The following is a 27,853-nucleotide window of genomic DNA, read 5'->3' as shown; positions in this document are numbered from 1 at the left end:
TCAGGAATCCAGACACATTTCCAATGTACTTCCATTAGCTCTGCCCACCCAGAAGTTGAAAAACAAAAATGGCAAATTTATGGTATTCTAGAAGTACAATTCTCAGGAGGTTTCACTGTGACGGCCATCCTTTGTGCATCTTTAATAAATAAACAGACGTGTGTGCGCGTGTGTGTATGTGTGTGTGTGTGTGTGTGTGTGTGTGTGTGTGTGTGTGGTGGCAGCTGGTGATGGAGTTCTGCGGTGCCGGCTCCGTCACAGATCTGATCAAAAACACCAAAGGGAACTCGCTGAAGGAGGAGTGGATCGCCTACATCTGCAGAGAGATCCTGAGGGTGAGCGTTCACTCTGACATAAACAAACAACAAAACAAACACGTTCCATAAGAAAGTTTGTTTGTTCACTCACTCTCCCACACCAAAGCCCATAGAGAAAAACACAGGAGCTGCTGGTCTACTGCTGTCGCGTGTGGTCGCGTGTGGTCACTTTGTGTCACTGAAGTAAATCTGAACAAAGGATTTCAAACTCTGAAGTGACAAAATAAGACTTAGTGATGGAGGCAGCAGTGGATCAACAGCTCCTGTGTGTGTGATGTTAAAATCACTGATTTAAGTACTGAAGTAACTGTTAAGTGAAGTGGCTAATATCAGTTATGTGATGCAGCATCTGACTCTCACCACACTCCTTCTTTTTCTCTGTCGTCAGGGTCTGACTCACCTCCACCAGCACAAGGTCATCCACAGGGACATCAAAGGTCAGAACGTGCTGCTGACTGAGAACGCTGAGGTTAAACTGGGTGAGACGCACACGCTAAACTCATTCAACTCAATAAATATCTGTGTGTTAGTGTCAGTATGATAAATGTGTGTGTGTGCGTGCAGTTGACTTCGGTGTGAGTGCTCAGCTCGATCGTACGGTCGGCCGGCGGAACACGTTTATCGGGACGCCATATTGGATGGCTCCAGAGGTCATCGCCTGTGATGAGAATCCTGACGCCACGTACGACTTCAAGGTAAAACCTTCATTTACTGTCATTACTGACATCATGAGAGATGTTAAAGGGCTAGTTTGGGATTTCTACGACGTCTTAAGAACATGTTCACGTCTTTATCTCACTGTGAGACAGACTTTTCCAACAAGAAACTGAAGTTTGTAAACCACTCACTCTCCCACAGCAAACCCCATAGAGAAAATCAGTGATTTTAACATCACACACACAGGAGTTGTTGATCCACTGCTGCCTCCATCACTAAGTTCAGATGTCTTAGTTAGTCAAATTCGGCATTTAAAATCCTTGGTTCACATTTACCTGAGTGACACAAAGTGACCACACAAGGCAGCAGTAGACCAGCAGTTCCTGTGTCCCTGTGAGCTAAAATCATTTTCTCTATGGGGTTTGGTGTGGGAGAGGGAGTGGTTAAAAAGTCCTGAAATATCCCTTTAAATGTCACCACAGCATGTTTATTTCAGGGTGTAACATTAACTTGAGCAGATAATGATGAAATGTGGGGATGTGCAGCAGCAGGGGCTGATGGGTAATTTCTGTGTCTGTATTTTTGTCTTTTAACAAGAACAGTGACACAGAAACATGATGTGCTGAGTCTGTAACACATCCTCTCTCTCTCTCTCTCTCTCACTCCTTCTCTCTCTCTCCTTATCTCTCTCTCTCTGTCTCTCTTTCTCTGTCTCTCAGAGTGATCTGTGGTCACTCGGCATCACAGCCATAGAAATGGCAGAGGGAGCTCCACGTAAGTGAGAAAGCTCAGACTCACTCACTCACTCACTGTGTTTCCAATTTAATTCTTGAAATCTCTCTTTTGTGTTTGGTTTCCTTCCTTCACTACTTCCCTTATTTTATCTCTTACACTTCCCTTCCTTCCTTCCATCCTTATCTCATGTGTTACACTTTCTTCCCTTTCCATAAATCTTTCCGTGTTTGGTTTCCTTCTTTTCCTCCCTGGCTTTCCTCCTCTCCTCTCTCCTCAGCTCTGTGTGACATGCACCCGATGCGAGCGCTCTTCCTCATCCCCAGAAACCCCGCCCCCAGACTCAAGTCTAAAAAGTGGTAAGTCTCTCTCTCTCTCTCACACACACACACACACACACACACACACACACACACACACACACACAGGTGACCTGCCAGTGGCGCTGCAGTCAGTGTGTGTGTGTGTGTGTGTGTGTGAGCAGGTCAAAGAAGTTCCAGTCGTTCATCGACAGCTGCCTGGTGAAGAGTCACAGTCAGAGGCCGAGCACCGAGCAGCTGCTCAAACACCCGTTTATCAGAGATCTGCCCAACGAGCGGCAGGTCCGCATCCAGCTCAAAGACCACATCGACCGCACCAAGAAGAGGAGGGGGGAGAGGGGTGAGCATGCCAGGCGTCCACGGCAACACCATCAATGCCACAGAGGAGGGGGTCCACGCTAACGCCCAGTGTGTGTGTGTGTGTGTGTGTGTGTGTGTGTGTGTTGCAGATGAGACAGAGTATGAATACAGCGGCAGCGAGGAAGAGGACGAGGAGAGAGACATTGGAGAACCGAGGTACAGTCGTGTGACTTCCTGTCAAAACTATTTACCACAGTTAGTGAGACAGAAAAATACTGTTATCGTTTGCTGTGGTCGTCCATTTATTCTTATAAAGACAAAAGGGACGAGACATGAGGAAAGACAGGACACTCAGTTTAAGTCTACGAAGTCTTAAGAACATGTTTCACGTCTTTATCTCACTGTTAGACAACAGGAAACAGGAAACACCAAACCCCATAGAGAAAATCAGTGATTTTAGCTCACAGGGACACAGAAGCTGCTGGTCTACCGCAGCCTCGTGTGGTCACTTTGTGTCACTGAGGTAAATCCGAACAAAGAATTGCAAAAGCCAAACTCATAGAATAAGACATTTAAACTTAGTGATGGAGGCAGCAGTGGATCAACAACTCTTGTGTACTATGATGTTAAAATCACTGATTTTCTCTATGGGGTTTGGTGTGGGAGAGTGAGTGGTTTACAAACTTCAATTTCCTGTTGAAAAAGTCTGTCTAACAGTGAGATAAAGACGTGAACATGTTTTATTTTGTGTTTCAGTTTTTCCTGGTGTCTCTGCTGCTTCTCAACACACCTTAAAAAACCCTGAACTATCTCTTTAATGGATTAAATCAAATATAGTAAATGATGACAGATGACAGATGCACAGATGTAACTCTGCTCCTCCCTCTCCTGCAGCTCCATCATCAACATCCCCGGCGAGTCGACTCTGAGGCGGGACTTCCTGCGTCTCCAGCTGGCCAATAAGGAGCGGTCGGAGCTGATCCGGCGGCAGCAGCTGGAGCAGCAGCAGAATGAGGAACACAAGCGCCAACTGCTGGCCGAGAGGCAGAAACGCATCGAGGAGCAGAAAGAGCAGAGGCGACGACTGGAGGAGGTGAGGCCTGTGATGTATCTGCTGTCACACACACTACATTTAAAATGTTATTGCAGAAAACATCATCGTTCTTCAAATGTTAAAGGGATAGTTTGTGTTTTATTGAAGTGTGGTTATGTAAGACTGTAAAATGAGCACCCCCTGCTGCTGAGAACCAGCACAAGACAGGCAGGCACTTACTGTAATCATGTTTGCCAGCGGAGACTCCTGGAAAAAACAGATTTTAGCCACTTTTCCAACAGGAAACTGAAGTTTGTAAACCACTCACTCTCCCACACCAAACCCCATAGAGAAAATCAGTGATTTTAACATCACACACACAGGAGTTGTTGATCCACTGCTGCCCCCATCACTAAGTTACAATGTGTTATTTTGTCACTTTGGCTTTAAAAATCCTTTGTTTAGATTTACCTCAGTGACACAAAGTGACCACACTGTGTGGTTTACAAACTTCAGTTTCCTGTTGGAAAAGTCTGTCTCACAGTGAGATAAAGATGTGAATGTGGTCTGAAGACATGGTAGACTTAAACTGACGTAGATTTTATCCACACACACAGACACACACAGATCTGAAATGCTGTTGTCGTTAAATCCTCTCGTATAGCAACAGCGTCGCGAGCGCGAGCTGAGGAAGCAGCAGGAGCGCGAGCAGCGGCGGAGGTACGAGGAGATGGAGCAGCTCCGCCGGGAGGAGGAGAGGAGGCACGCTGAGAGAGAACAGGTGAGAGGACACCTGACCCAACCACCGGACGTCACAACATCACAGGTGACACCACAGGTCATGTGACCACCTGCGATCTTCTTCATGCTCTTCTTTAAGTTTCTTTTCAGACAGAATTCTCCTCCTCCTGCGCAGCTGCTGTTGTTTAATACTAACAAGCATTTATCACTCACTACTGCTGCCTGCTGGTTTCTCCCTTTGCTCCTCCCCTCCTCTATTTAATTCTAACTAAAGCCCAGTTTTACTCACTTCTTCTTCAACAAACCTGATCGTTTGCCTCCTCCTCCTCCTCCTCCTCTTCTTCTTTCTTCTTCCTTCTTCCTACTTCTTCCTTCACTTTCTTTCTGTTTCCCACTCTGCTGATGTCACCGTTTTTTCCCGGGCTCTGATTGCCTGTCCCTGCCTGCCTCGCTGCTCTGTGATTGGTGGTCGGCGCTGATGCCGGTTAGGAGTATATCCGTAGACAGTTGGAGGAGGAGCAGAGGCAGCTGGAGATCCTGCAGCAGCAGCTCCTGCAGGAGCAGGCCTTACTGCTGGTAACACACACACACACACACACAGCCTGGTTTCCAGGACTACAGAGGATATTCATGTCCTGAAGACCTGTAACGACGACTACTGGCCTGACTTTCACCTTAACCTAACAACTACCTTTACCTTAAACTAACCACACAACATGTCTTCACCTGATTGATTGTTGTCCCCACAACATGAGAAATACCTGAAACACACACACACACAAACCCCTTAATTTAAACCTGATTCTAACCCTAAAACCAGGTCTTAATCCCTAAAATGCTCACTTCCTGTGATTTATATGTTGTTGTTGTTGTTGTTGTTGTTGTTTGGTTCTCACAGAGATATGCTACCAGTATACACACACACTCAGGAAACAGGACTGTAATGTAATCCAGGCATAAATAATCCTGCAATAATAATAATCATTTACTCACATTTAATCCAATAATGTGTATTCAAATTGAACTACCATAAAAATGTGAAGTTATCAGGTTTAAATACCAGCCTGACCTCTGACAGGACACAGTACCCTCTCTGCTTTCACACACAGCTCAGGTAAATGACGAGAAGGTGTGAGGAACAGTTCTGCAACTCAAGATTATCCTGGAAAATATTCACATTTAAGAAGCTGAAAAATGACAGAAAGTATAAACTATTCACATTTAAGAAGCTGAAAAATATAAAAAAGTTGCTTTAATTATTTAAAAAACAGTCAAACTGATGAATCCATTGTGTAAATCTTTGTAGATTCAGTATTATATTGTTTATTGGTGAATTTATTAACTGTCGTCCTCTTGATTTCCTGTAGAAAGAGGAAGACATTATTACGTCATGCTTAAACACATGAGGTTAAAATAATCAACATTGAAAAACAGCGGTCTGTGACTCCGCCCACGTCTCCTCTCAGGAGTACAAGAGGAAGCAGATTGAGGAGCAGCGTCAGGCTGAGCGTCTGCAGAGGCAGCTGCAGCAGGAGCGCGCATACCTGGTGTCTCTGCAGCAGCAGCAGGAGACGCCACCACAGCGCCCCCCGCAGGACAAGAAGCAGCTGTACCACTACAAGGACCAGGCGCCGAGCAGCAACGACAAACCCGCCTGGGCCAAAGAGGTAAGCTACGCTAACCATGCTAACGACGACACAAATTTGTGTCACATTTTTAACTAAAGTCACTGAAGCTAACGTCACAAATTAGCATTAACCCTCACTAATGACGTGAAATTCATGTCTACTCACGTCTTTATACGCAATGGAAAAGTTAGCGTTGAATTTAACGTGTACATTTGTTTAAAGTAACTTTGGAACTTTCTCTATCCCGCAGGTTTGTATTTATTCCAGGTGGACGACGACAACAACTTCATATCTGCTGCTAAACTCTTATTATTGTTTTCTTTCCTAAAGTTGGACGTGACGACAGGAAGACGCCGTGTTCCGTAAAAAAGCGTAAACTCTCCTGTAAATACTCACCTTGTCCTCTAGGTGATGCGTCGAGCTCAGAGCAACTCGCCGCGCATCCCGCCCAAGAAATACCACTCGTTCAGGGAGGCCCGGCACGTCAACCTTGACAACCTCCTGCGACTACCAGGCTACAAGCCACGCCCCCGCCCGCCCTCATACCCCGCCCACGTCAGCCCGTCCAGGGACCACCCCAATGTGCCTCGAATCCGCGTCACATGCGTCCCCGAGCGCAGCCTCACCCCCGACTACCCTCGGCCGTTGATGCGCCACCATAGCCCTGAGTACAGGGGGCGGAGCCCGGACTCCAGGGGGCGGAGCCCCGGCCGCCGGGTCAGTCTGAAGATAAACGGATGCCTCGCTCCTCGCCACTCTGTCCCTTCACTTCTTTCTCGCCCTGATGTCTGTCCCGGCTGACTCACTAACCCCCCTGGTGGACACGTCTAACCTCTTTAACCTCTGGAATTTCTCGAACCAGGAGAAATCCCTATCTTTAACTCCTATCTTTTGTTTTTAAACGACACAAACTTTTGGATAAAGACGAGAAAGTTCCAGTCCATTCTTCTTTCACTCATTAAAATATGATATTTAACCTCCTGGTGGCGCCAGAGTAAAGATCAGGGATTCATTCTCTGGAGCCAAAAGTCTTACGCATTAAAATTTTACAGATGTGATGATATTTCATGTATTTAAATGTATCTGATGGATTTAATTTGAATTTAGCAACTGAAAAAGGTCAATTCCTCTCAGTTGAGGAGGTGTTTTTAATTTAAAATTTAAATCTTTCTTCTTTCACTTTCCATTTCACAGGTGACTGACACTGTGTTAACCTCATTATTTTATATATTATATGATATTGCATGTTGTGGTTTGAACGGGTACTAACTCAAACTAACGTCACTCTCTTTCAGGCTTAATGCTCATGTTTCCTATTGAATTCCAGGTTGTTAAATTTTGTGAGTGTGGTTGTATGAGACAGAGTCAGGTCTCATAATAACATCTGAATCAGTGTCCGCTGTCTTAAGAATAAGTTTTTGCCTCTAATTCTCAACAATAGACAAGAAAGGGTGGTTTGTAAACCACTCACCAAACCCCAGAGAGAAAACTGGCAATTTTAGCTCACAGGGACACAGGAGCTGCTGGTCCTCTGTCAACAACTCCTGTGTGCTGTGATGTTAAAATCACTGATTTTCTCTATGGGGTTTGGTGCAGTGACACAAACCTGCCTTTCCAGTTAGAAAGGGCTATTTAACAGTGAGATAAAGTTTCAAACACATTTTTTAGACATTATGGACTTAAGCAGGAGTACATTTTTATGAAATAACTTTCTACAACTACACTTAAAAACTGAATTCCCTCTTTTACAGTTTATTATACACTTGATGCAGTGTCAGCCATTTTTTTTATCTTTGCAGCAGTTTGGAATGAAAACACGCTTCACTGCATGCTGAGTGACTGCTGTGTGTGTGTGTGTGTGTGTGTATGTGTCAGGTGGAGGAGTTTTATAAGATGAACAGACAGACTTCTCCTGCGTTGCAGCACAAAGTCTCCAACCGGATCTCGGACCCGACGCTGCCGCCACGCTCCGAGTCTTTCAGCAGCGGAGGCATCCAGCAGGCCAGGACTCCGCCCATGCACCGCTCCGTCGAACCACAGGTGTGCGCTCTACCTCTGTGTGTGTGTGTGTGTGTGTGTGTGTGTGGGTTTGTTGACTTTGATTGGACAGATGTGTTTGAACACCTGGTTGATTTAAGCCACATTTCTTTCATATTTAAGATAACGTTTGTTTTATGTGTTTGACAGAAAGTTAAACAGGTAAACAAATAGTTTATTTTACATATATGAGTTATAAAGCTGACATTAGCCACTCTGTGGAAACTGGAAAGCAAATATTAGCTTTTGTCCAGCTAGCTTGTTCTTGTTTGGATAAAAAAGTGAAGATGCTAGCTAGCTAGCCACAATACTGTAATCTACTTTCTAACTGGTTATTAGCTTTTTGACCAGCTAGCTTGTTCTTGTTTGGATAAAAAGTGAAGAAAATTACAGGATTTGTTTTGAAATTAGCTTGCCAGTCAACTAACTTAGCCATTAAGCTAACACTATCCACACTCTGACGAAACGGAAACGCACTTAACTTGGCTGTGACATCATCACTAATTCTGAGTTAACACTTGCAAGGTAACACACTATAATTGAATATTAGTATTTTCACCAGCTAGCTTCTTCTTGTTTGGATGGAAAGTTAAGTTTCTAGCTAGTCCCAATAACTTAGTTTCTGACAGGTTATCCATGTTTTGTCCAGCTAGTCTGTCCTTGCGTTTCTGGATTTGACTGCATTAGCTTGCTAGTTAACGTACCAAGCTACAGAGCTAACATTAGCGACCCTGTGTAGAAACTGGAACATGTGTAGCTTGTGTCGTGACATTAGTGGAGACGTTTGAGACAATGTGGTTCACGCTAAAATAAAATGCTAGGTTTTTGACCAGCTAGTTTGTTATTGTTTGGATACAAAGAGACGATGCTTGCTAGCTAACCACAATAATGTACTTTCTAACTGGTTATTAGCTTTTTGTCCAGCTAGTCTTTGTTTGGATAGAAAAGTGAAGAAGTTAAGACATGTAATGACAGGATATTTTCTGAAATTGACTAGATTAGCTTGCTAGTTAACTAGCTTGTTTGGATACATAGAGACAAAGCTAGCTAGTTAGCCACAACAACATACTCTATAGCTGGTTGTTTTCTGTTTGTCCAGCTCGTTTGTCTTTGTTTGGATAGAAAAGTGAAAAATATGAAACGATAAATACTATCTAAGTTTAGCTGTAGCTGTAGCTACAATGCTCACTTCAGTGACATGTTGCTACTGTTGTTAGCTATGTAATAGCACATTATGTGAGTTTGTCAGATGGACTGTACTAGCCTGGCAGTTAACTTACTTAGCTATAACGTTAACATTATTTAACAGCTAACCTGATTAGCCACCGTCTGTGGAGACACATATCCAATTCTAAGTGCTTATTATGTTTGTGTATGTTAAACCTGTTCATGTTTACATGGAAAAGTGTGATTTTCTGACTGTGTCTGTTGTTTTGAACACACCCTGACATGTGTGAGTCCTCCTATCCTCACCTCCTTCATCACCTCCTTCCTCTCCTGCATCACCTCCTCCTATTAACTTGCATCCTGGTGTCATCTTGCACTGACCCGGCTCTTCCTCCTGTTCCCTGCCTGGTTTCTGCTTGTGTGTGTGGGTGTGTGCAGATGGCACACCTGCTGCAGGTCAAGGGTCATGGCCTCTCGGGCTCTCAGTCCCTGTATGACCCTCACGGTGTGTCCTCCTCTTCCTCCTCCTCCACCTCGGCGTTGCCCTCCCCCTCCCGGCCTCCCATGCCCCGGCAGAACTCAGACCCCACCTCTGACACACCACCTGCCCCGCCCCTGTCCCGCCTGGCACCCCCCCTCGACAAGCTGGACCGCAGCTCATGGCTGCGGCAGGACGATGACATGCCCCCCAAGGTCTCTGCATGCTGCGCCACCCGTGTGTGTGTGTGTGTTTGTGTGTGTGTTGGAAAAAACTTTGCTTTTTTTCTAAATTCTGTTTTCGTGTCTGTTTGCATGTTTTAATATTAACTCTTTATTTTCTGTGTCTTATTGATAATCTTAAAAGGAAAGATTTCAAGGGATCAACAATAAACTTGAATAAAACCTATGTCAGTTTAAGTCTAGGATGTCTTTAAGAACAACAGACTTAATAAACTACTCTCTCACACCAAACGGCATAGAGAAAATCATTGATTTTAGCTCACAGGGACACAGTAGCTGCTGGTCCTCTGCTGCCTCATGTGGTGACTTTTTGTCACTGACGTGAATCCAAATGCAGGATTTTTAATGCCAAATTGACAAAATAAGACATTTGAACTTAGTGATGGAGGCAGCAGTGGATCAACAACTCCTGTGTCCCATGAGCTTAAATCACTGACTTTCTCTATGAGGTTTGATGTGGTAGAGTGAGTGCTTTACAAACTTCAGTTTCCTGTTGGAAAAGTCTGTCTGACAGTGAGATGAGAGAGATTTTATCCATATCTTAAGTGTTTGTTTTTTTTTAATTAAAAATGATCTTATTTAAATGTCCATGTGTTTTTTCCAGGTTCCTCAGAGAACGACCTCCATCTCTCCTGCGTTAGTGAGGAAGAACTCCCCGGGAAATGGACCTGGCCTCGTTCCTCGGGCCGGAGCTCACCTCATACGAGCCAGGTACGTCAAACAGTTAAAGAAAAACTACATTTTCAAGAGTAAACTTTTTAATTTACATGGAAAACTTCCTTGTGTTCACTTCTATTTATGTTCTAAGTTCAAAGAACACACACACACTCACACCTCGGTACAGATTTCCTGCATGAATGAATGAAGCGGCACTGTGTGTGTGTCGCCATAGCAACCCCGACCTGCGGAGGATCGACGTTTCCATGGATATGCCCCTAAAGAGGACGAGCAGTGGCAGCTCGTCCAGCTCCAGCACGCCCAGCTCCCAGGGAGGATCCAACGAGCGTGGTGAGCTCCTCACCTCTGTCCTCTGTCCTCACCTCTGTCTTCATGTGCATCCTCATGTCTGTCCTCACGTCTGTCCTCACCTCTGTCGTCATGTCTGTCCTCATGTCTGAAAATGTCCAAAAAACTGTCCAGAAAGTTTCCCACTGTCACACTGAAGTCTGTGCGTGTGTGCGTGTGTTCAGGTCATTCAGCCAATCAGACTGAAGGCTCCACACTTTCATCACATGACACCAAAGACGACGGCAGAGAGGTGACACGACCAAGTCGACCTGCAGTGAGTACACACACGCACACATTCTCTCACTCTCTCTCACACACACACACGCACACATTCTCTCTCTCTCTTTCTCTCACACGCATGCACGCACGCACGCACACACACACACTCTAAACTAACTGTGTTGCTGTTCACTGTCACTCTCTTCCTCTCATCCATCTGTCTGTCCATCGTTCTTCAGAGCTATAAGAAAGCTGTAGATGAGGTCAGTGAAGATTCTTCTCCTCCTCCGTGCTCTCTCCCCCCTGCTCTCTCTCTCTCTCTCTCTCTCTCCCCTAGTTCATTTTTTGCAGTGTAGTTGCATGAGTTATGAGTCTGTGAAATATCTTTAACAACACATTCACATCTTTATGTCAATGTTCACTCACTCTCCCGCACCAAAGTCCAGAGAGAAAATCAGTGATTTTAGCTCACAGGGTCTCAGGAGCTGCTGGTCCTCTGCTGCCTCGTGTGGTCACTTTGTGTCACTGAGGTCAATCTAAACGAAGGATTTTAAATGCCAAAATTACAAAATAACACATTTGAACTTGCAGCCGTTTCTGCAGCAGCTTTTTCCATGCCCATGAAATTATTATAGCTATTAGTCTTCTCTCTGTCTCTCTGTCTCTGTCTCTCTGTCTCTCTCCCTTGACCCTCCTGCATTGAGGCCACTCCTCCTCCTCTGCCTGCATCATCCTGACTCCTCCCACTTCCCCCCATCAGCATAAATAAATGTAATTTAAACCAAGAACAAACCCCACTTTTTTTCTTTTCACTGTGCACGTTACTGCCCTCCGGTGGTTACTGTTCGAAACTGCACGTCTTTTTCATAACCATTTTAATTAACCATTTTTAACCCTTTTTGCTTTATAAAAAGAGGAAAAATATGAATTATATTGTTCATGTATATATATTTGAGTTCTGGATTATATAAATTCAAGGTCCTGAAAATGTAAATTTATCACCTCAAACATTTTGTTTTTCAACCAAATTATTCTGATATTTAGTTATTTTTAGTGATTTTATGTAAAAGGTTAAATATTTGCTGGTAAAACACGAGTAACCCTAACCCAACACGATTTAAACCGTTTTTAGACATAAAACAACATTATTTTTGAATTGTTATTGTTGTTTTCTCCATTCATGTGTATAATATTATACACCAGGTTTTGATGAGAAAGGTGAAGAAATAAAATGTCATAAATGAGTATGAATTATACGGAGCCCCTAAAGGGACATCGAAAGAAAAAAAAAATTAAAGGTTTTAATTAAAAGCATCTTGTGCGCACCAGAAAGTATTGTATGCGCGCGTGATGTCCCCGAATGCAGTTTTAAGATCATTTGAGGCGTGAAATTAGTCATTTAGAATTCAAAAATGTGGTTTGTGTATTTTGATACAACGTATTTATAGTTTGGCAGAGACGGTATCGGAGGTGAACAGCTCCGCCTCAGTGGACGCTTGCTGCGTACAGTGCGTGGGGCAGAGCAGCGTTACCTCGGCCTGTACTGATGAAATGATCCGCTGACATCGCTGTCATTGGATTAAGCCTCATCACAGAGTGTTGATAAATGAACAATAAATAATAATAAATACTCTTAATAAAGGCGGGGCTGATCACCTTCGATACCGTCGCTGAATAAAATTTTGACTAGAACGTGAAAAAAAACTGTTATCAATACATTTTTCTTTTATCCATGAGTATGAGGATGAAACTTGGTGTTATTACGACGTTTCTACGATTTATTTACAATTTTTTTATGATGTTTTTCCTGCGTGTTTCCTCAGGATCTCACAGCTTTGGCCAAAGAGCTGCGGGAGTTGCGTCAGGGGGAGGAGTCAAGCCGCCCGCCCGTCAAAGTCACCGACTACTCGTCGTCCAGTGAGGATTCTCACAGCAGCGAGGATGAGGAGGGAGAGGGTGGAGCCAACGATGGCACGGTGGCCGTCAGCGACATACCGCGCATCATGTGAGCGTGCAGGAGCTGCAGCAACAGCGCCCTCTGCTGGTTTGATCTCTGACCTGTTGTTGTTGTTGTTGTTGTTGTTTTTAAAGGCCTGCAGCGAGTCAAAGTGCGAGCGAGTCGCTGAGCGCAGTGGGTGGTGGCCACAGCGACGGCAGCCACAGCGACGCGTATGGAAACAGCTCACAGGATGGAACGCTGATGATGCGTGAGGTGAGCTCATGACCTTTGACCTGGAGGGCGGGATTGAAAGAAGGAAAGACAGAAGGAAGAAAATAAAAAAGGGAGGAAGAATTCGAGAAAGCGATAGGAGGAAGAGAGGGAAAAGAGGAAGGATGGTAGGAAGGGTAGGTAGGAAGTGAAACTAAAGGAAAGATGAAGAAGATAAGACAAAGAAGGAAGGAAAAATATGAATTTAAAAGATTTAAATATGAAGTTTATAGACTTTTTTGTGCCAGAAAACACAAAAAAACAACAACTAAACGATCAACAGAAAACATTGAGTTTCAGGAGATTTCATCACTGTGTGATCTGTCGTCATGGCAACCTGTATGAAGGGCCACCTGTCTCTGTGCCCACCCGCCTCCTCTAACATTCAGCTTCACACAAGGAAACAAACGCACCCTCTCACACAGCCTCCACCTGTCAATCACAGCCCTGGCTGCGCAGTAGCCCCTCCCACTTCTCTCTCTCCCCCCTCCAGAGACGGAGGCGGAGCTCGGTCGCCAGCGCCGCCTTCTTCGGCCTTGCCGGTCTCTTCTCTGCCAACACCAATCTGCCAGATTTGGTGCAGCAAAGCCCCTCCCCCCTCGTCTCCCCCGGCAATGCCTCTGGGCTCCAAGTAGGTGGAGCTCGACCCAAATAAAGCCCCTCCCCCTGAAACCCACTCACACCCTGTGACACCACCCACCTGTCACCTGACCACAAACCTGTGATTCAGTCCTGTTTTTTTTTTCAGGGCAGGAAATTAGCACTGAGCACAGGAAGTTTGCAAACCACTCACTCTCCCACACCAAAGCCCTTAGAGAAAACCAGTGATTTTACACCACAGAGACACAGGAGTTGTTGATCCACTGCTGCCTCATCACTAGGTTACAATGTCTTATTTTGACACTTTGGCATTCAAAATACTTCATTCAGATTGACCTCAGTGACACAAAGTGACCACACGAGGCAGCAGTAGACCAGCAGCTCTGTACTCTGTAACTGTAACCGTGAGCTAAAATCGCTGATTTTCTCTATGGGCTTTGGTGTGGGAGAGTGAGTGGTTTACAAACTTCCTGTTGGAACAATGGGTTTTAAGATTAAAATACAAACCACATCTTATAATAAAGACTGTTTCAGGCAAGATTTGAAAGGTAAAACCTAAAATGAGTTTTAAACCTAAATAAATCACTTTGTTGTGGCTCTTTTAATTTCCCGCCCTGTTGGACTCCACATACACAGATCTGCTCCCGGATCCCGTCTCCTCCTCCTCGGTTTATCCCTCACTTCTCTCACTTTTCCAGCCTCTGTTCCTCAGCACATGAAAACAGACCGCTGACCTGATAAAGGAAACACTCCAACTGAATCTGGATCACTTTTTATTGTCAAACAACAAAGAAATAAAGGAAACAAAAAGTGAAATTTTGACTTCAAATTTGAAAATAAAAGTGTTTCCTTTATTGCGGATGTGTCCTGTTGTTTCCCTCATCTAACCGGGCCTGAACCATGTGACTGACTGTAGCTTGTGTGTGTCGTCGACAGTACGGGATGGGAAGTGGCAGCGGCTCCAAGGCGTCCTTCACACCGTTTGTTGACCCACGCGTCTACGGGACGTCACCAACCGATGACGACAAAGACTCCGCCTCAGGTACGTTCACGCTCAGACCTGAAACGACAGAGAGAAGACACTTCCTGTGTCTAAGTCTCTGGCCGTTTCTTAATACTCAAATAAGCAAGTATGTACTTGCTTAATTGGGAAGTATATACTTTAGAAGTACGCTGGGAGTATATACTTGCCAAGTACAGCAGTACACAAGTATGTCGTTGTTTCTCAATACTCAAGTAAGCAAGTATGTATGTATAGTTCTGCTGTTTGAATGGTGGCTGGCGGCAAGTGCTGCAACCTCATTACCACCACCTAAGGTGTTGATAAATAAACATATGAAATACTTTTAATAAATGCATATATATTGTTTTTATTTTCACATTTTAAATAATTAACTTCATTTATTAATTTATTTCTATTAAAATATACAATACAAATAATACAATGTGGAAAATAGATATATTACAGCATTGTAGAGTATTATATATATATATATATATATATATATATATATATAGTGTAAAAATATATACTACCCTACATATCTAATATTTACATATTATATTTAAATACAGATACAATGGCCGTGCAACTTTAATATAAATCTAAAATTCAAAGTTAAAATAAATATAACAATAATATACAAACTTTCAAACTGTCAAGTCAAAATGTTTCCATTAAAAACAAAATAACACGTCAACAACAAATCTATGGATCACACCGAGCATCTAATGACAGCGACGTCTGCGAATTATTTCATTAGGACAGGCCGAGGTAACGCTGCTCTCCGCCGAGCACAGTGAGCGTCCACAGAGGCGGAGCTGCCAAACTAAAAATACGTCATATCTTCATACACAAACCACATGTTTGAATTCTAAATGACTAATTTCTCGCCTCAAATTATGTTAAAATCGCGTTCCGGGACACAGAAAAATATTTATTTCAGATTTACATTTCTATTATCTGCTGCTATGTTCCGCCGAAATGTATTCTGGGATACATGGCCATCCCAAGTACCTCCGATGCATACTTGGTAAAAATGGGCGGAGCGAGTACACTTCCGGGTTTGAGAACCGTCCTCACTGTTCGCTTACTTGAGAATTGGAACAGCACTTGGACTGAGGCTGATGACGTTTTCACAAGTATGGGAGTACACAAGTACGCACAAGTATAGATATTGAGAAACGGCCTGTGTCAGCTCTCCCACACCCAACCCCATAGAGAAAATCAGTGATTTTAGCTCAGGGGGATACAGGAGCTGCTGGTCTACTGCTGCCTCCTGTGGTCACTTTGTGTCACCGAGTTAAATCTGAAGAAAGGATTTCAAACACAGAATTGAAAAAATAACAATTTTGACCTTAATGATGGAGGAAGCGGTGGATCAACAACTCCTGTTTCCTCGCAATCTAAAAACGATGATTTTCTCTATGGGGTTTGGTGTGGGAGAGTTAATGGTTAGCAAACGTTATTCTCCTGTTATAAAAGTCTATGTTATGTTACATTACATGTCATATAGCAGATGCTTTTATCCAAAGTGACTTACAAGGGAATTGAGTACAACAAGCCAGGGGTGGAGTTGAACTTGCAACCATGTTGTCTTTTGCACACAGGGTACCGGTCTTAACCACTGAGCCACCCCACCCACATGTATATAACAGTGAGATGGTGTTTATCATGTTGTATATGAAGCTTTAAGAACATGTTCACGTCTTTATGTCACTGTTAGACAGACTTTTCCAACAGGAAACTGGTTTGTAAACCACTCACTCTCCCACACCAAACCCCATAGAGAAAATCAGTGATTTTAACATCACACACACAGGAGTTGTTGATCCACCGCTGCCTCCCTCAGTGAGTTCACATGTGTTATTATGCGACATCGGCGATTGAGATCCTTGGTTCAGATTGACCTCAGTGACACAAAGTGACCACACGAGGCAGCAGAGGACCAGCAGCTCCCCACAAGCTAAAATCACTACTTTTTTCTATGGGGTTTGGTGTGGGAGAGTGAGTGGTTTACAAATTTCAGTTTCCTGTTCTAACAGTGAAATAAAGACGTGGACATGTTCTTAAGATATCGTAGACTTAAGCTGACAAAGAGGTTTTTTGTTAAGAACCCAGTCAGCCACTATTTTAGAACATGAACCCTAACTTTAGTAAAACAAAAAAGTTAGTAAAACTAGTCAAACAGAACCACGACATTACTTCACAAAGGTAAATTTAACAATAGTTGAACTTCTAAGTTGCAAAGTATTTGTGTTTTCCTTGTAAACAAAGATGAAATTATCGACCGTCTTCTCTTTGTTGCTCTTTTAAATAAATAATGCAGCGCTGTTCGCCGACGAGCTGCAGAAGCAGGAGCAGGAGCTGGAGCAGGCGCGACTCAACGAAGCCAGAAAGATCTCCGTGGTCAACGTCAACCCGACCAACATCAGGCCGCACAGCGACACGCCTGAGATCCGCAAATACAAGAAGCGCTTCAACTCTGAGATCCTGTGTGCAGCACTGTGGGGTGAGACACGCTGTCCACATTCATGAGACCAGACGTGTGTGTACACAGAGGACGCGGAAAAACGCGTGCGTGTGTGTGTGTGTGTGCAGGCGTGAACCTGCTGGTGGGGACAGAGAACGGTCTGATGCTGCTCGATCGAAGTGGTCAGGGAAAAGTTTACAACCTGATCAACCGACGGCGCTTCCAACAGATGGACGTCCTGGAGGGACTCAACGTCCTGGTCACCATCTCAGGTCAGTGCGTCTGCTCACGGCTGCTGTCAGAGAAACTCAACATGAAAGAACTTCTGAATTCTCATTGTTGGACCGAAGGAGTGTCGGCTGAAGCTAAAGCTAATTCACACCTAGCCTCTTCCTGTACAAAATGATAGCTTTTACAAAAACATTTTCTACAACGTCTTAAGAACACGCTCATGTCTTTATCTCAGTGTTAGACAGACTTTTCCAACAGAAAACTGAAGTCTGTAAACCACTCACTCTCCCACACCAAACCCCATTGAGAAAATCAGTGATTTTAACATCACAGCACACAGGAGTTGTTGATCCACCGCTGCCTCCATCACTAAGTTCACATGTCTTATTTTGTATTATTCGGCATTAAAAATCCTACGCTCAGATTTACCTCAGTGACACAAAGTGACCACACGAGGCAGCAGAGGACCAGCAGCTCCTGTGTTCCCGCCAGCTAAAATCACTGATTTTCTCTATGGAGTTTGGTGTTGGAGAGTGAGTGGTTTACAAAATTTGTCCAACAGTGAGATAAAGCAGTAAACGTTCAACCATGAATGCAAATACACGAGCAAAGACATTGCAGTTGTCGTGTTTGTGTTAATTTGTGTGGGTTTTTTTCACCTGAACCAGGGAAGAAGAACAAGCTGCGTGTTTATTACCTGTCGTGGCTCAGGAACAGGATCTTACACAACGACCCTGAGGTGGAGAAGAAACAGGGCTGGATCACAGTGGGAGAACTGGAGGGCTGTGTTCACTACAAAGTTGGTAAGAATTCTCATGAATATGACAACGTGAAAAAAAATCTATTTTCATCTGAATTCTCTGGTTTTTATAAGACGCCAGGGGTCACAGAGTCAGGAAAGTCATCTGTCTTTGCTCTGTTCTGTAGTGAAGTACGAGAGGATCAAGTTCCTGGTGATCGCTTTGAAGAACTCGGTGGAGATCTATGCCTGGGCACCCAAACCTTACCACAAGTTCATGGCCTTCAAGGTAAAATAAATATGTCATTATGGGGAAAAAACAAAGTTTATAAGTTCTTTAAAATGATTAATTGAGTTAGAAATGAAATCAAATTAAACTAAATAAACAGCCTGTGGTTCCACTATGTTTAATGTTAATTCTCTGTTCTGTTTGTGTCTGTCAGTCGTTCACAGAGCTGCAGCACCGCCCACTGCTGGTCGACCTGACCGTGGAGGAAGGACAGAGGTTAAAGGTCATCTACGGCTCCAGCGTGGGCTTCCACGTCATCGATGTGGACTCTGGAAACCCCTACGACATCTACATACCCTCACATGTACGGTTTTTGCCCATTTTTCTTTTCTTTTTTTTTTTTAATAATCTAGTCAGTAATTAATTTATAATCTGAATATAATCTGGTAAACAAATAACACCCAAAATATGCTTAGTCAATTCATTCATTAAAAGTTAATTATTTTATGCATGTTATTCAAATATATACACTTCAGTTTTTAATGCATTTGTGCGGGGACCACACACAAAGCTCCTGTGACCATCTGTGGGCCTCCGACCGAGTGTTTGGGAACCACTGGTTTGATGAATGAGAGAGTGAAGATGGAGGTGAGTGAATGGGTGTTAGGCATACTTTAAAAACCACTCACTCTCTCACACCAAACTCCATAGAGAAAATCAGTGATTTAAGCTAGCGGGGACACAGGAGCAGCTGGTCCTCTGCTGCCTCGTGTGGTCACTTTGTGTCGCTGAAGTCAATCTGAATGAAGGATTTTAAAAGCCGAAGTGACAAAAAAATAAATTTGAACTGAGTGATGGAGGCAGCAGTGGATTAACAACTCCTGTGTGCTGTGATGTTAAAATCACTGATTTTCTCAATGGGGTTTGGTGTGCGAGAGTGAGTGGTTTACAAACTTCATTTTCCTGTTTCCTGAGTGAATGTGTGAGCAATGGAGCGGGCGAGGGGTGTTACCGTCTACAGGGGTGTGAGCGTCTCCTGTTCTGGTTACAGTTAGACACAGACGTGGGGTGAAGGAGACGTAACCATAGCAACCCAAGCAGACACGAGTCACATGTCTGTTTCCATGTGCTTTGAAGAGCGGGAGACTCTTGATTGTTGCAGCAGTTTCTTCTCTCTCGGGGGTTGGGGGGAGGCGGGGTTTATGGGGGGCGTCCATTTCGGCTCACGACAGCTCCTAACCACGCCCCCTGCCTCCGCCCACCCCCGCCCCCCATCCCTCCTTCCCGTGTGTCACCCCCGGCAGATTCAGGGTCAGGTGACCCCGCACGCCATCGTGGTTCTGCCCAAGACGGACGGCATGGAGATGCTGCTGTGCTACGAGGACGAGGGCGTCTACGTCAACACCTACGGACGCATCACCAAAGACGTGGTGCTGCAGTGGGGCGAGATGCCCACCTCCGTCGGTACGTCAACCAATCAGCTCGCTTCCTCCCCTGAACTCTGACCTCTGTAGACGGTCACACCCCTTCTGCATTCAAATCAGCACTTTCCTCTCTTTTTTTTTCACTTTCACACCTGTTCTCATGACTCTTTAAAGGGATACATCAAGTTTTACGGGAAGTTGAAGTGATAGTGATTGTGTGAGCGCTCCTGTGCATACACTGAGGTACTACATCAGTGGAAACATGGCTGCCAGCAGGAAAACTCTCTCACTCTGCCACACCAAAGTCCCTAGAAAAAATCAGTGATTTTAGCTGGCGGGGACACAGGAGCTGCTGGTCCTCTGCTGCTGCCTTGTGTGGTCACTTTGTGTCACTGAGGTAAATCTGAACAAAGGATTTCAAATGTCAAATTGACAAAATAAGACATTTGAACTCAGTGATGGAGGCAGCAGTGGATCAACAACTCCTGTGTTTGTGTGTGTGTGTGTGTGTGATGTTAAAATCACTGATTTTCTCTATGGGCTTTGGTGTGGGAGAGTGAGTGTTGTTTTTCCTTGTGTCTCTTTCTCTGCCGGCAGCCGTGTGGTCACTGAGAGGCTGGTTTTCAGCAGCAGGGGGCGCTCTCGACACAATCAGCTCTTACTTGTGTGTCTACACCTCACACAACAACTGAACTTTTCCATTTTAGTTGATAGAACAACCCAAAAACTCTGTGTATCCCTTTAATGCCGAGTGTTTAAATATTCATGTTCTGCACGAGTCGACAATAGAGCATTACCTCCTCACACACTCCACAGTGTATAGTGTGTGTGTTGGCGGAAATGCTCTTGTGTTTCTGTGTGTGTGTGTGTTTGTGTGTGTGTGTGTGTGTGTGGTGTTCTTTCATCTTCGCCGGCTCAAGCTCAGGAACAGAAAATAACAACAACAAACTGCTGTTGAGCTGGAGTGAGGAGAGGGAGATGAAAGCTGCTTGACTGCGTCTGAATTTCTCTATAATGTATGAATCACTCACACGACTGTGTCACTGTGTGTGTGTGTGTGTGTGTCCGTGCTGGTCCTGAGACTCTGTGGACAACATCACGTCTGTTTGTGTTTTTATTGTCAAGAGTTTTCTCACCGCCAAGCCCGCCCCGGGCCCTCGGCCCCTCCCCCTCACCCCCTCACTCTGATGCCCCCTGACCCTCCAGACAAAAACAAAAAAACTGCACGGTGGCGTTTTTTATTTTGCGGACGCTGAGCCGATCGTTGATCCTCTTGCTCGTCAGCCTTTTATTTTCATCCCACACAAAAAAACACAAGAAGAGAAGCAGAAACACACGTGTCAGCAGGTCAGCGCCACCTGGAGGCCACTGCTGAAAACAGCTTTAAGATCTGGACGTTCTCTCCTGCTCAGACATGCTCGTAAAGGGGTAGTTCAGGTTTTTTAAAGTGTGATTGTATGGGGGTCAGGACACACAGTCAGAGTCGATTGGGTTGTGAGCGCCCCCTAGCTACTTTGCTGAAGACTCACCTTGTAAAATCTACGTCAGTGTAAGTCTACGATGTCTCAAGAACACGTTCGCATCTTTATCTCACTGTGAGACAGACTTTTCACACAGGAAACTGAAGTTTGTAAACCACTCACTCTCCCACACCAAACCTCATAGAGAAAGTCAGTGATTTTAACATCACAGCACACAGGTATTCTGTTGTTGGTCTTGATCCACTGCTGCCTCCATCACTAAGTTCAAATGTCTTTTAACACTTCAGCATTTCATGTCCTTTGTCCAGATTAACCTCAGTGACACAAAGTGACCACAACAAGGAAACAGGAAGTATTTTAGAGTTATTTTAACAAAGTTTTCACTTCTTACAACACTGACGAGGAACTGGGAAGCAGACTCGTAACGATCTCCGTGTGCCTGCGACCACAACTTTTCAAAAATCCAAGCGTCCTCTAAACGTAAAAAGATTATTTGATTTACTCAGAAACTGCTGCAATAATTTACTCCCTGAGGTGAAGGAGGAGGAAGAGGAGGAGGTGGTGTGAGTGGCTTGGGTGTGAGACAAGTCCTGTGTCTTTCTTTCCTGTAAAATCCACCTTCTTTTCTGTGTGTGTGTGTGCAGCCTACATCCACTCCAACCAGATCATGGGCTGGGGAGAGAAGGCCATTGAGATCCGCTCCGTGGAGACGGGACACCTCGACGGAGTTTTCATGCACAAGCGAGCTCAGCGACTGAAGTTCCTGTCAGAGAGGAACGACAAGGTGACTCAGCGATTTTTCAGCTGGTCGGATAGTTTGTTTCCTCCGCCATGTTGGCAGGAAACGATCAAAGTTCACTTAAAATCCAGACATATATCTGATGATTATACTGCCCCCTGGTGCTTTTCATGATTATGGACATTATTCCAGACCTGCTGCATTACGACATGTCTTCAACGTTCCAGTAAACTTTCCCTCATGTCTCTCCAGAGAATGCTGACACATCATAGAAACAGTGTGGTTTCCTGCCAAAATGGCGTCACCTTAGTTGTGTGACGTCAGTAACTGAACGCTCTTTAGAGTCTTTTTTTCCAACTTTATCCGTCAACTTTCGGAGGCTTGAGGCTGAGTGTAGAGCTCTGTACGTCACAAACAGAGTCATGTGACGTACAGAAATCCGCAGAGGTCGAGTAAAAAACCCAACAGACTGGTGCTTTTCACGAGGATGGACATTATTCCAGACCTGTGGCATTACAACATATCTTCAACTTTACGATAAACGCTGACACATCACAATAAAAGCAGGTCTCTGGATGTAAACAGTGTGGTTTCCTGCCAAAATGGCGTCACCTTAGTGGCGTGACGTCAGTAACTGGACCCTCTACAAAGTCTTTCTTTACGACTCCATCCATCAACTTTACGATAAACGTTCCCCCTCATTCTACCCCAGAGAACGCCAAGACATCGCAGTAAAAGTAAAATAATAAGATATTTAAGTTCATTTGCTTTGAAGCTCAAGTTAGTATCCAGATTCACTAAGGGAAACTTACCCTTATCATTAAAGGGGACATATTATGCAAAATCAACTTTTTAACCATTTTAATACTTATATTTGGGACTCTGGAGGCCCTACCAGTCGCCAAAGTGTGGAAAAAGAATACTCAGTCATGTTTTCGTGGTCCCCCTTAGTGTAAGTAAAGGCGATAAAACATGCGACGTTGAATTCCCTGCGCTTATGACGGCAGCATGCGCATTTCACCGCAAATGTTACCGCCCCACCAGTAAGTTTACCTCGAGAACTCCACCTTAGCTCCACCTTAGCTCCACCTTGTCCCTATAAAATGCGAGAGTGCAGGCGAGGGAGGAAGAGCGGTATTATGTCAACGCGGAGGGACAAGTGTGCTGTTGGTGGCTGCACAGTGGAGCACAGTGTTTTACACAAACTTCCAGCCTCAGAGGATTTTATATATGAAGCTAATGTGCCGGATAAAGTCAGTAAACGTGTGTTTGCACCACTTCGCATCAGACTGCGGCCAGTGGTCGCCGTATTTAGTCAGGGGACGTATTTCACCGACGTACAAACACACACATTTTTAAGAAAAGGTCACATAGAGCTCATAACTGACCATTCTGAACAAAATATTTGTTCAGTACGTCCTCCATGACCGGAGCACAGACTCAGTCTGATACAGTCACATACAGCGGCAGTTTATTCAGCCCACTGTGCGCCGCTGGCGATCAGCGGTGGCGATCAGTGGTGCTGTCCCTAAGTGTTTTTAACTGATTTACAGTTCGGCAGTGTTCAGCTCGTTCCTTATGTAGGACGTCTCTTCCTGTGACGTCTCTCGCTGTTTTCCACGCACGCTGCCATGTTGATATTGTCAGAGAACTAGTGGAGGGAGGGGGAGACGAATGGAGCAGAGGGTACAGGATCTGAGCGAGTGAGCGCTGTAAAGAGGACAAATCAGAAACCCCCTGGAAGAAGTGGGTGTGTGTTTGCTTGTGTCTCATTTGCATATAAAGGGACCATGCACGAAAACCGAGCCTTCTGAAAGGGGCGGGTTTAGCAGGGTTATTGAACTGCTATGGTGCTTCATCCTTATAGTATTTTGACCAAAGCATGTCACTTACATGTTCATTAGGACACCAGGGAACTATTTTAATGGGGGAAATAGGGTATAATATGTCCCCTTTAAGTTTCCCCCTTAACTGCTGACCGGGAAGTTGTGAATGTTTCATGTTTGCGACCTCTCAACTGGAACTCTGGGGTGACGTCACTGCCAGTTGCGACATCCGAGATACGATAAAAGTGGAACGTGGCGTAACTGTTTCTCTCGAAGTCACGTTGTCTTTCAAATTTCATAAAAATTTGCCAAAACAAAAGCTACTCTACTTTCTTGTTTCTGCTGAAAATAACATATAAATATCAGCTTTTCTTCCCTTGTTTTCGTAAATATAAGAAGTCTAACACACACACACCTGTTGTTCTCTACAGGTCTTCTTCGCCTCAGTTCGCTCTGGCGGCAGCAGCCAAGTCTTCTTCATGACCCTGAACAGAAGCTCTATGATGAACTGGTAACCTTTGACCTCCTCTTCTATGCTGAGAACATCGCCCACCATCAGGAGAGAGGGAAGTGTGTGTGTGTGTGTGTGTGTGTGAGTCTGTGGGTGAGTCTATGTGTGTGTTGAGGATATACGATGACCTGCTGGACCCCACACCTGTAGGGGGCGCCACAGCCTCACTCTCTCTCTCTCTCTCTCTGCGGACTGTTGGACCACAGTGACTTTTGTTCCCAAGGACGTTAAAGGACATGGACGCCGCGCCCATGTCGCCTTTGACTTTCCCATTGGATTGAATAGAGGAGTTATTTTGTGTAGCACATGAGTGATTATCTCACAGGGTTTCCCGACGTCCTCTGCCACACGGTGTCGTCTTAGTGAGTACGAACTTTGGTATTTGTTAACGTAGCATAAGTGACGTCGACATCAACGCAACGCGGCGGACGTGAATTCCACATGATGTCCACGCTGAGGTGTTTTCCTGTCTGGCCTTGTGTGTGTGGACACGCTAGCTTCATCGTTTCCACCACAACGAGACGTGACAGCGAGCCAAGTTCACAATCGTCCAAAGCCGTTTTTTTGTAATAGTGTGTTCCAGTGGTGCAGGGAGGTTGTAACATAGCAGAATCTTTAAATTTGAACCCATATTTAAAACAGGCTACATCCACACTAATGATAGTGAGTTACAACAATGAGTGTTTTCAGTATAATTAAAGTTAAGTTTTCGGATTTTTCAGCGTCTTACATGTGAATACTTTCTGATTTCTTTGCTCCATTTAAACAAAGAAATCATTCAAACGTTTGTGACATTGGAAGTGTCATCATTTCCAGGTTTGACAAACAATGATCAATATTTTCCGACTTTTTTAGGGAGCAAACGATGAATGGAGAAAATAATCAACGATGAAAGTAATTGTGTACGTTCTTCAGAAGTGAAACTGAAAGTTTAGCTTTTTGTTGTCACATCGTAGTCATTGAGAAACAATCGGTGATGTGATAATTGTGTTATTGTTTACCTTTAAGTTTTCAAACACAAACAGAGCCAGCAGCATTTTATATTTCTTGTTATTTTTTTGTCTCCGGAGCAGAATTTAGTGTGAACGTAGAGAAACCTGTGATATCAAACAGCTGTGATGCCGCTCCCGGTTGCGACTTCCGAGGGCAACTGGAACACGCTATGACTTTTGTAGCAAAAAAAAAAAGAAAGACAAGTACATAAATAAATAAATAAATAAATTGACGTCCGAGGCGTCAGAAATCTGTGGCTAATGTGTTTTCCGTTACCCGAAAAACAGCGGTTTCCTGGCGTGTTTTTCAGATTGTAGATATTGTTATTATCGCTGCGAGAGACACACAATCACAAAATCACACATCACATCAAATTGCACACGAGGAGTAGACGGTCGATTAAAAAAAAATGTGGACGTAGTCTTCTGGTTTCTGTGGCGTGGAAGGAACTATTTACTTTGACTGGCCACCAGGGGGCAACACCTGGTATTGTCCGATAGCAACCCGATTGCCAAGTGACGTCTCATTGTCGACATTGACGCTGGTTAAATCACAAAATCTGTAGGCTTGACCTGAGCGGCCAGTCACCAACACTTTTTTTGATGAATTCCATTTGTAGTCGGAACTCGGAATTTCCAACTTGGAAACTCTGAGCAACTTTACCAAAACCTCTCCACAGTAGAAACACTGCTAATTTTACCGCGAGTAGCACCTTTGTCGTTTTTGTTTCTCAGTGAATCAGTCGCAAATGTGCACAAAAAAATACCACATTGAGCGTTTTTTGTCAGCTGGTATTATCGGTAACAGCTAGCTCGACATACTTCTGTGATTTCTTGTCTTGAATACGAGGTTGTCATCACTCCTGAACACCTGAAAAAGAAAACACCTGCTGCTGCCACCTTGTGGAAATAGATGCAATACATGTTAGGAAATACACTTTTTTTTGTCTTTGTAATATCATATTTCACGTTTTACGTGATTGACAGGTGGTGTTGTCCAATAGGAGCCCGGTTCCAGGTGACATCTGTGAATTTTTGGGGGGTTTGTTTTGCGACCAGAAGACGACGTCCATTTCTTACATACAGTCTATGTTTTTCACTGCCTCCTGTTTGTTTTCTGCACATTTTTACTGTTCACCACACTCGTGTAAATACTCACGTAAATGTTAACGTAAGGACAAAAAGTCTCAGAACATGAGAAGGAAGGTTTTTGTACGAATGACGACGTTCTCTGTTGTTCATCACGTTCTGTTGAAGTGAACACTGGCAGGTCCTGGGATGATGAGAGATAAACTTTTTGGAACTTCTCTTCACATCTGGACTTTAATCTGGTACACTGGATCACGTCACATTTTTCCATTCCACTTTTCTATATTGTCCTTTTTTTCTCCGTTTGCTCATTTCTTCTTGAAAAGGATTGCGACAAGTGTAAGCGACGCGGTGGCGTCGAGTGCGGCCGAAGCCTTTTACATGTGTGGGATGTTATTTGACACCCTGTGAATAAAGGTGAGGAGGGGGCGGGGTCAGTTTGAGAGGTCATAGACGACAAATTAAGATATAAATATATATAAAGAGAAAGAGATACTGTAAGAATTTTCTTTCTGATGATATCTTACTGATCATTTTAGAGGCAGACGGGGAAAAAAATTATGTTCACTTATTATTGTTATTATTATTATTATTAAAGCTTAGTTGTCTTTCTACAGAATAGAGAACATAGCTATAAGAATTTCTTACAAAAAAAGAATACAATGTTTTTATTGTGGTATTATTTGTATTTGTATTTCAATTTTTGTACGTATCAAGACTGTGAACGTGTATGCTTGAGTGTGTGTGTGTGCGCGTGAGTGTGTAGGCGAGCAGGTGTGTGTGTGGCATGCATGTGTGTGTATGTTTTCACCTCGTCTGAATCACCTGAATCAGTCAGAAGACAACCTCAAGTCTGGTGACACACATCTGTGATGTTGGAAATTGTACAATAAATGTCCTCTCCTTGTACAGCAGCAGCATGGCCTCCACTCTTTTCTTCACCTCCTTCAGTTTGTCAACTTAATTTTATTTTGCTTTTCGTCGTCCACCACATATTTATGAGCAGAGAGAGAAGATATTCACGTTTAAATGGACAATTTAATCACTGAAAACATGGAAAGGAAAGACAGGTTTTTGAGACTGAACTCATAAAAGTGAAGTGTTTCTGTCTTTATCTCACTGTTAGACAGACATTTTTTAACAAGAAACTGAAGTTTATAAACCACTCACTCTTCCACACCAAACCCCAAAGAGAAAATCAGTGTTTTTAGCTTGCAGGGACACTGCTGCCTTGGTTTACTGCTGCCTCGTTTGGTCAGTTTGTGTCACTGAGGTAAATCTGAACAAAGGATTTCAAACACAGAATTGACAAAATAAGACATTAGAACTTAGTGATGGAGGATCAACAACTCCTGTGTGCTGTGATGTTAAAATCACTGATTTTTACAGGAGTTGTTGATCAGGGCAGCATACAGAAAATCACCATTTTTT

At 44.0% G+C, this 27,853-nt stretch overlaps 1 protein-coding gene across 19 annotated transcripts in view; it reads left to right on the top strand.

Moving 5' to 3' along the window:
- tnikb (TRAF2 and NCK interacting kinase b) overlaps positions 1–27,336 on the top strand; it is a 38,140-nt gene extending 10,804 nt beyond the window's left edge. Inside the window, exons 5-34 of one of the 19 annotated variants that reach the window (XM_044019862.1) lie at positions 225–335; positions 706–796; positions 882–1,012; positions 1,694–1,748; positions 1,987–2,065; positions 2,191–2,366; positions 2,476–2,542; positions 3,221–3,419; positions 4,024–4,140; positions 4,590–4,676; positions 5,567–5,767; positions 6,137–6,445; positions 7,604–7,768; positions 9,371–9,625; positions 10,257–10,363; positions 10,545–10,660; positions 10,843–10,934; positions 11,119–11,142; positions 12,703–12,884; positions 12,971–13,091; positions 13,582–13,719; positions 14,625–14,730; positions 17,018–17,200; positions 17,290–17,433; positions 18,061–18,195; positions 18,320–18,420; positions 18,575–18,724; positions 19,665–19,824; positions 21,910–22,049; positions 24,262–27,336. In XM_044019862.1, the coding sequence (XP_043875797.1) occupies positions 225–335; positions 706–796; positions 882–1,012; positions 1,694–1,748; positions 1,987–2,065; positions 2,191–2,366; positions 2,476–2,542; positions 3,221–3,419; positions 4,024–4,140; positions 4,590–4,676; positions 5,567–5,767; positions 6,137–6,445; positions 7,604–7,768; positions 9,371–9,625; positions 10,257–10,363; positions 10,545–10,660; positions 10,843–10,934; positions 11,119–11,142; positions 12,703–12,884; positions 12,971–13,091; positions 13,582–13,719; positions 14,625–14,730; positions 17,018–17,200; positions 17,290–17,433; positions 18,061–18,195; positions 18,320–18,420; positions 18,575–18,724; positions 19,665–19,824; positions 21,910–22,049; positions 24,262–24,345 (4,026 nt within the window). In that variant the 3' untranslated portion in view covers positions 24,346–27,336. Of the gene's footprint in view, positions 1–224; positions 336–705; positions 797–881; positions 1,013–1,693; positions 1,749–1,986; positions 2,066–2,190; positions 2,367–2,475; positions 2,543–3,220; positions 3,420–4,023; positions 4,186–4,589; positions 4,677–5,566; positions 5,768–6,136; positions 6,446–7,603; positions 7,769–9,370; positions 9,626–10,256; positions 10,364–10,544; positions 10,661–10,842; positions 10,935–11,118; positions 11,143–12,702; positions 12,885–12,970; positions 13,092–13,581; positions 13,720–14,624; positions 14,731–17,017; positions 17,201–17,289; positions 17,434–18,060; positions 18,196–18,319; positions 18,421–18,574; positions 18,725–19,664; positions 19,825–21,909; positions 22,050–24,261 lie in introns of all 19 variants that reach the window. The other 18 variants (XM_044019871.1, XM_044019847.1, XM_044019888.1 and 15 more) reach the window with 18 other exon arrangements.
- Positions 27,337–27,853: the final 517 nt, after the last annotated feature.

The sequence above is a fragment of the Solea senegalensis genome, linkage group LG1 (assembly GCF_019176455.1).
Source record: "Solea senegalensis isolate Sse05_10M linkage group LG1, IFAPA_SoseM_1, whole genome shotgun sequence".
Lineage (NCBI taxonomy): Eukaryota > Metazoa > Chordata > Actinopteri > Pleuronectiformes > Soleidae > Solea > Solea senegalensis.
Note: the sequence above shows the minus strand (reverse complement) of the source record. Positions and strands in the feature narration are given on the sequence as shown.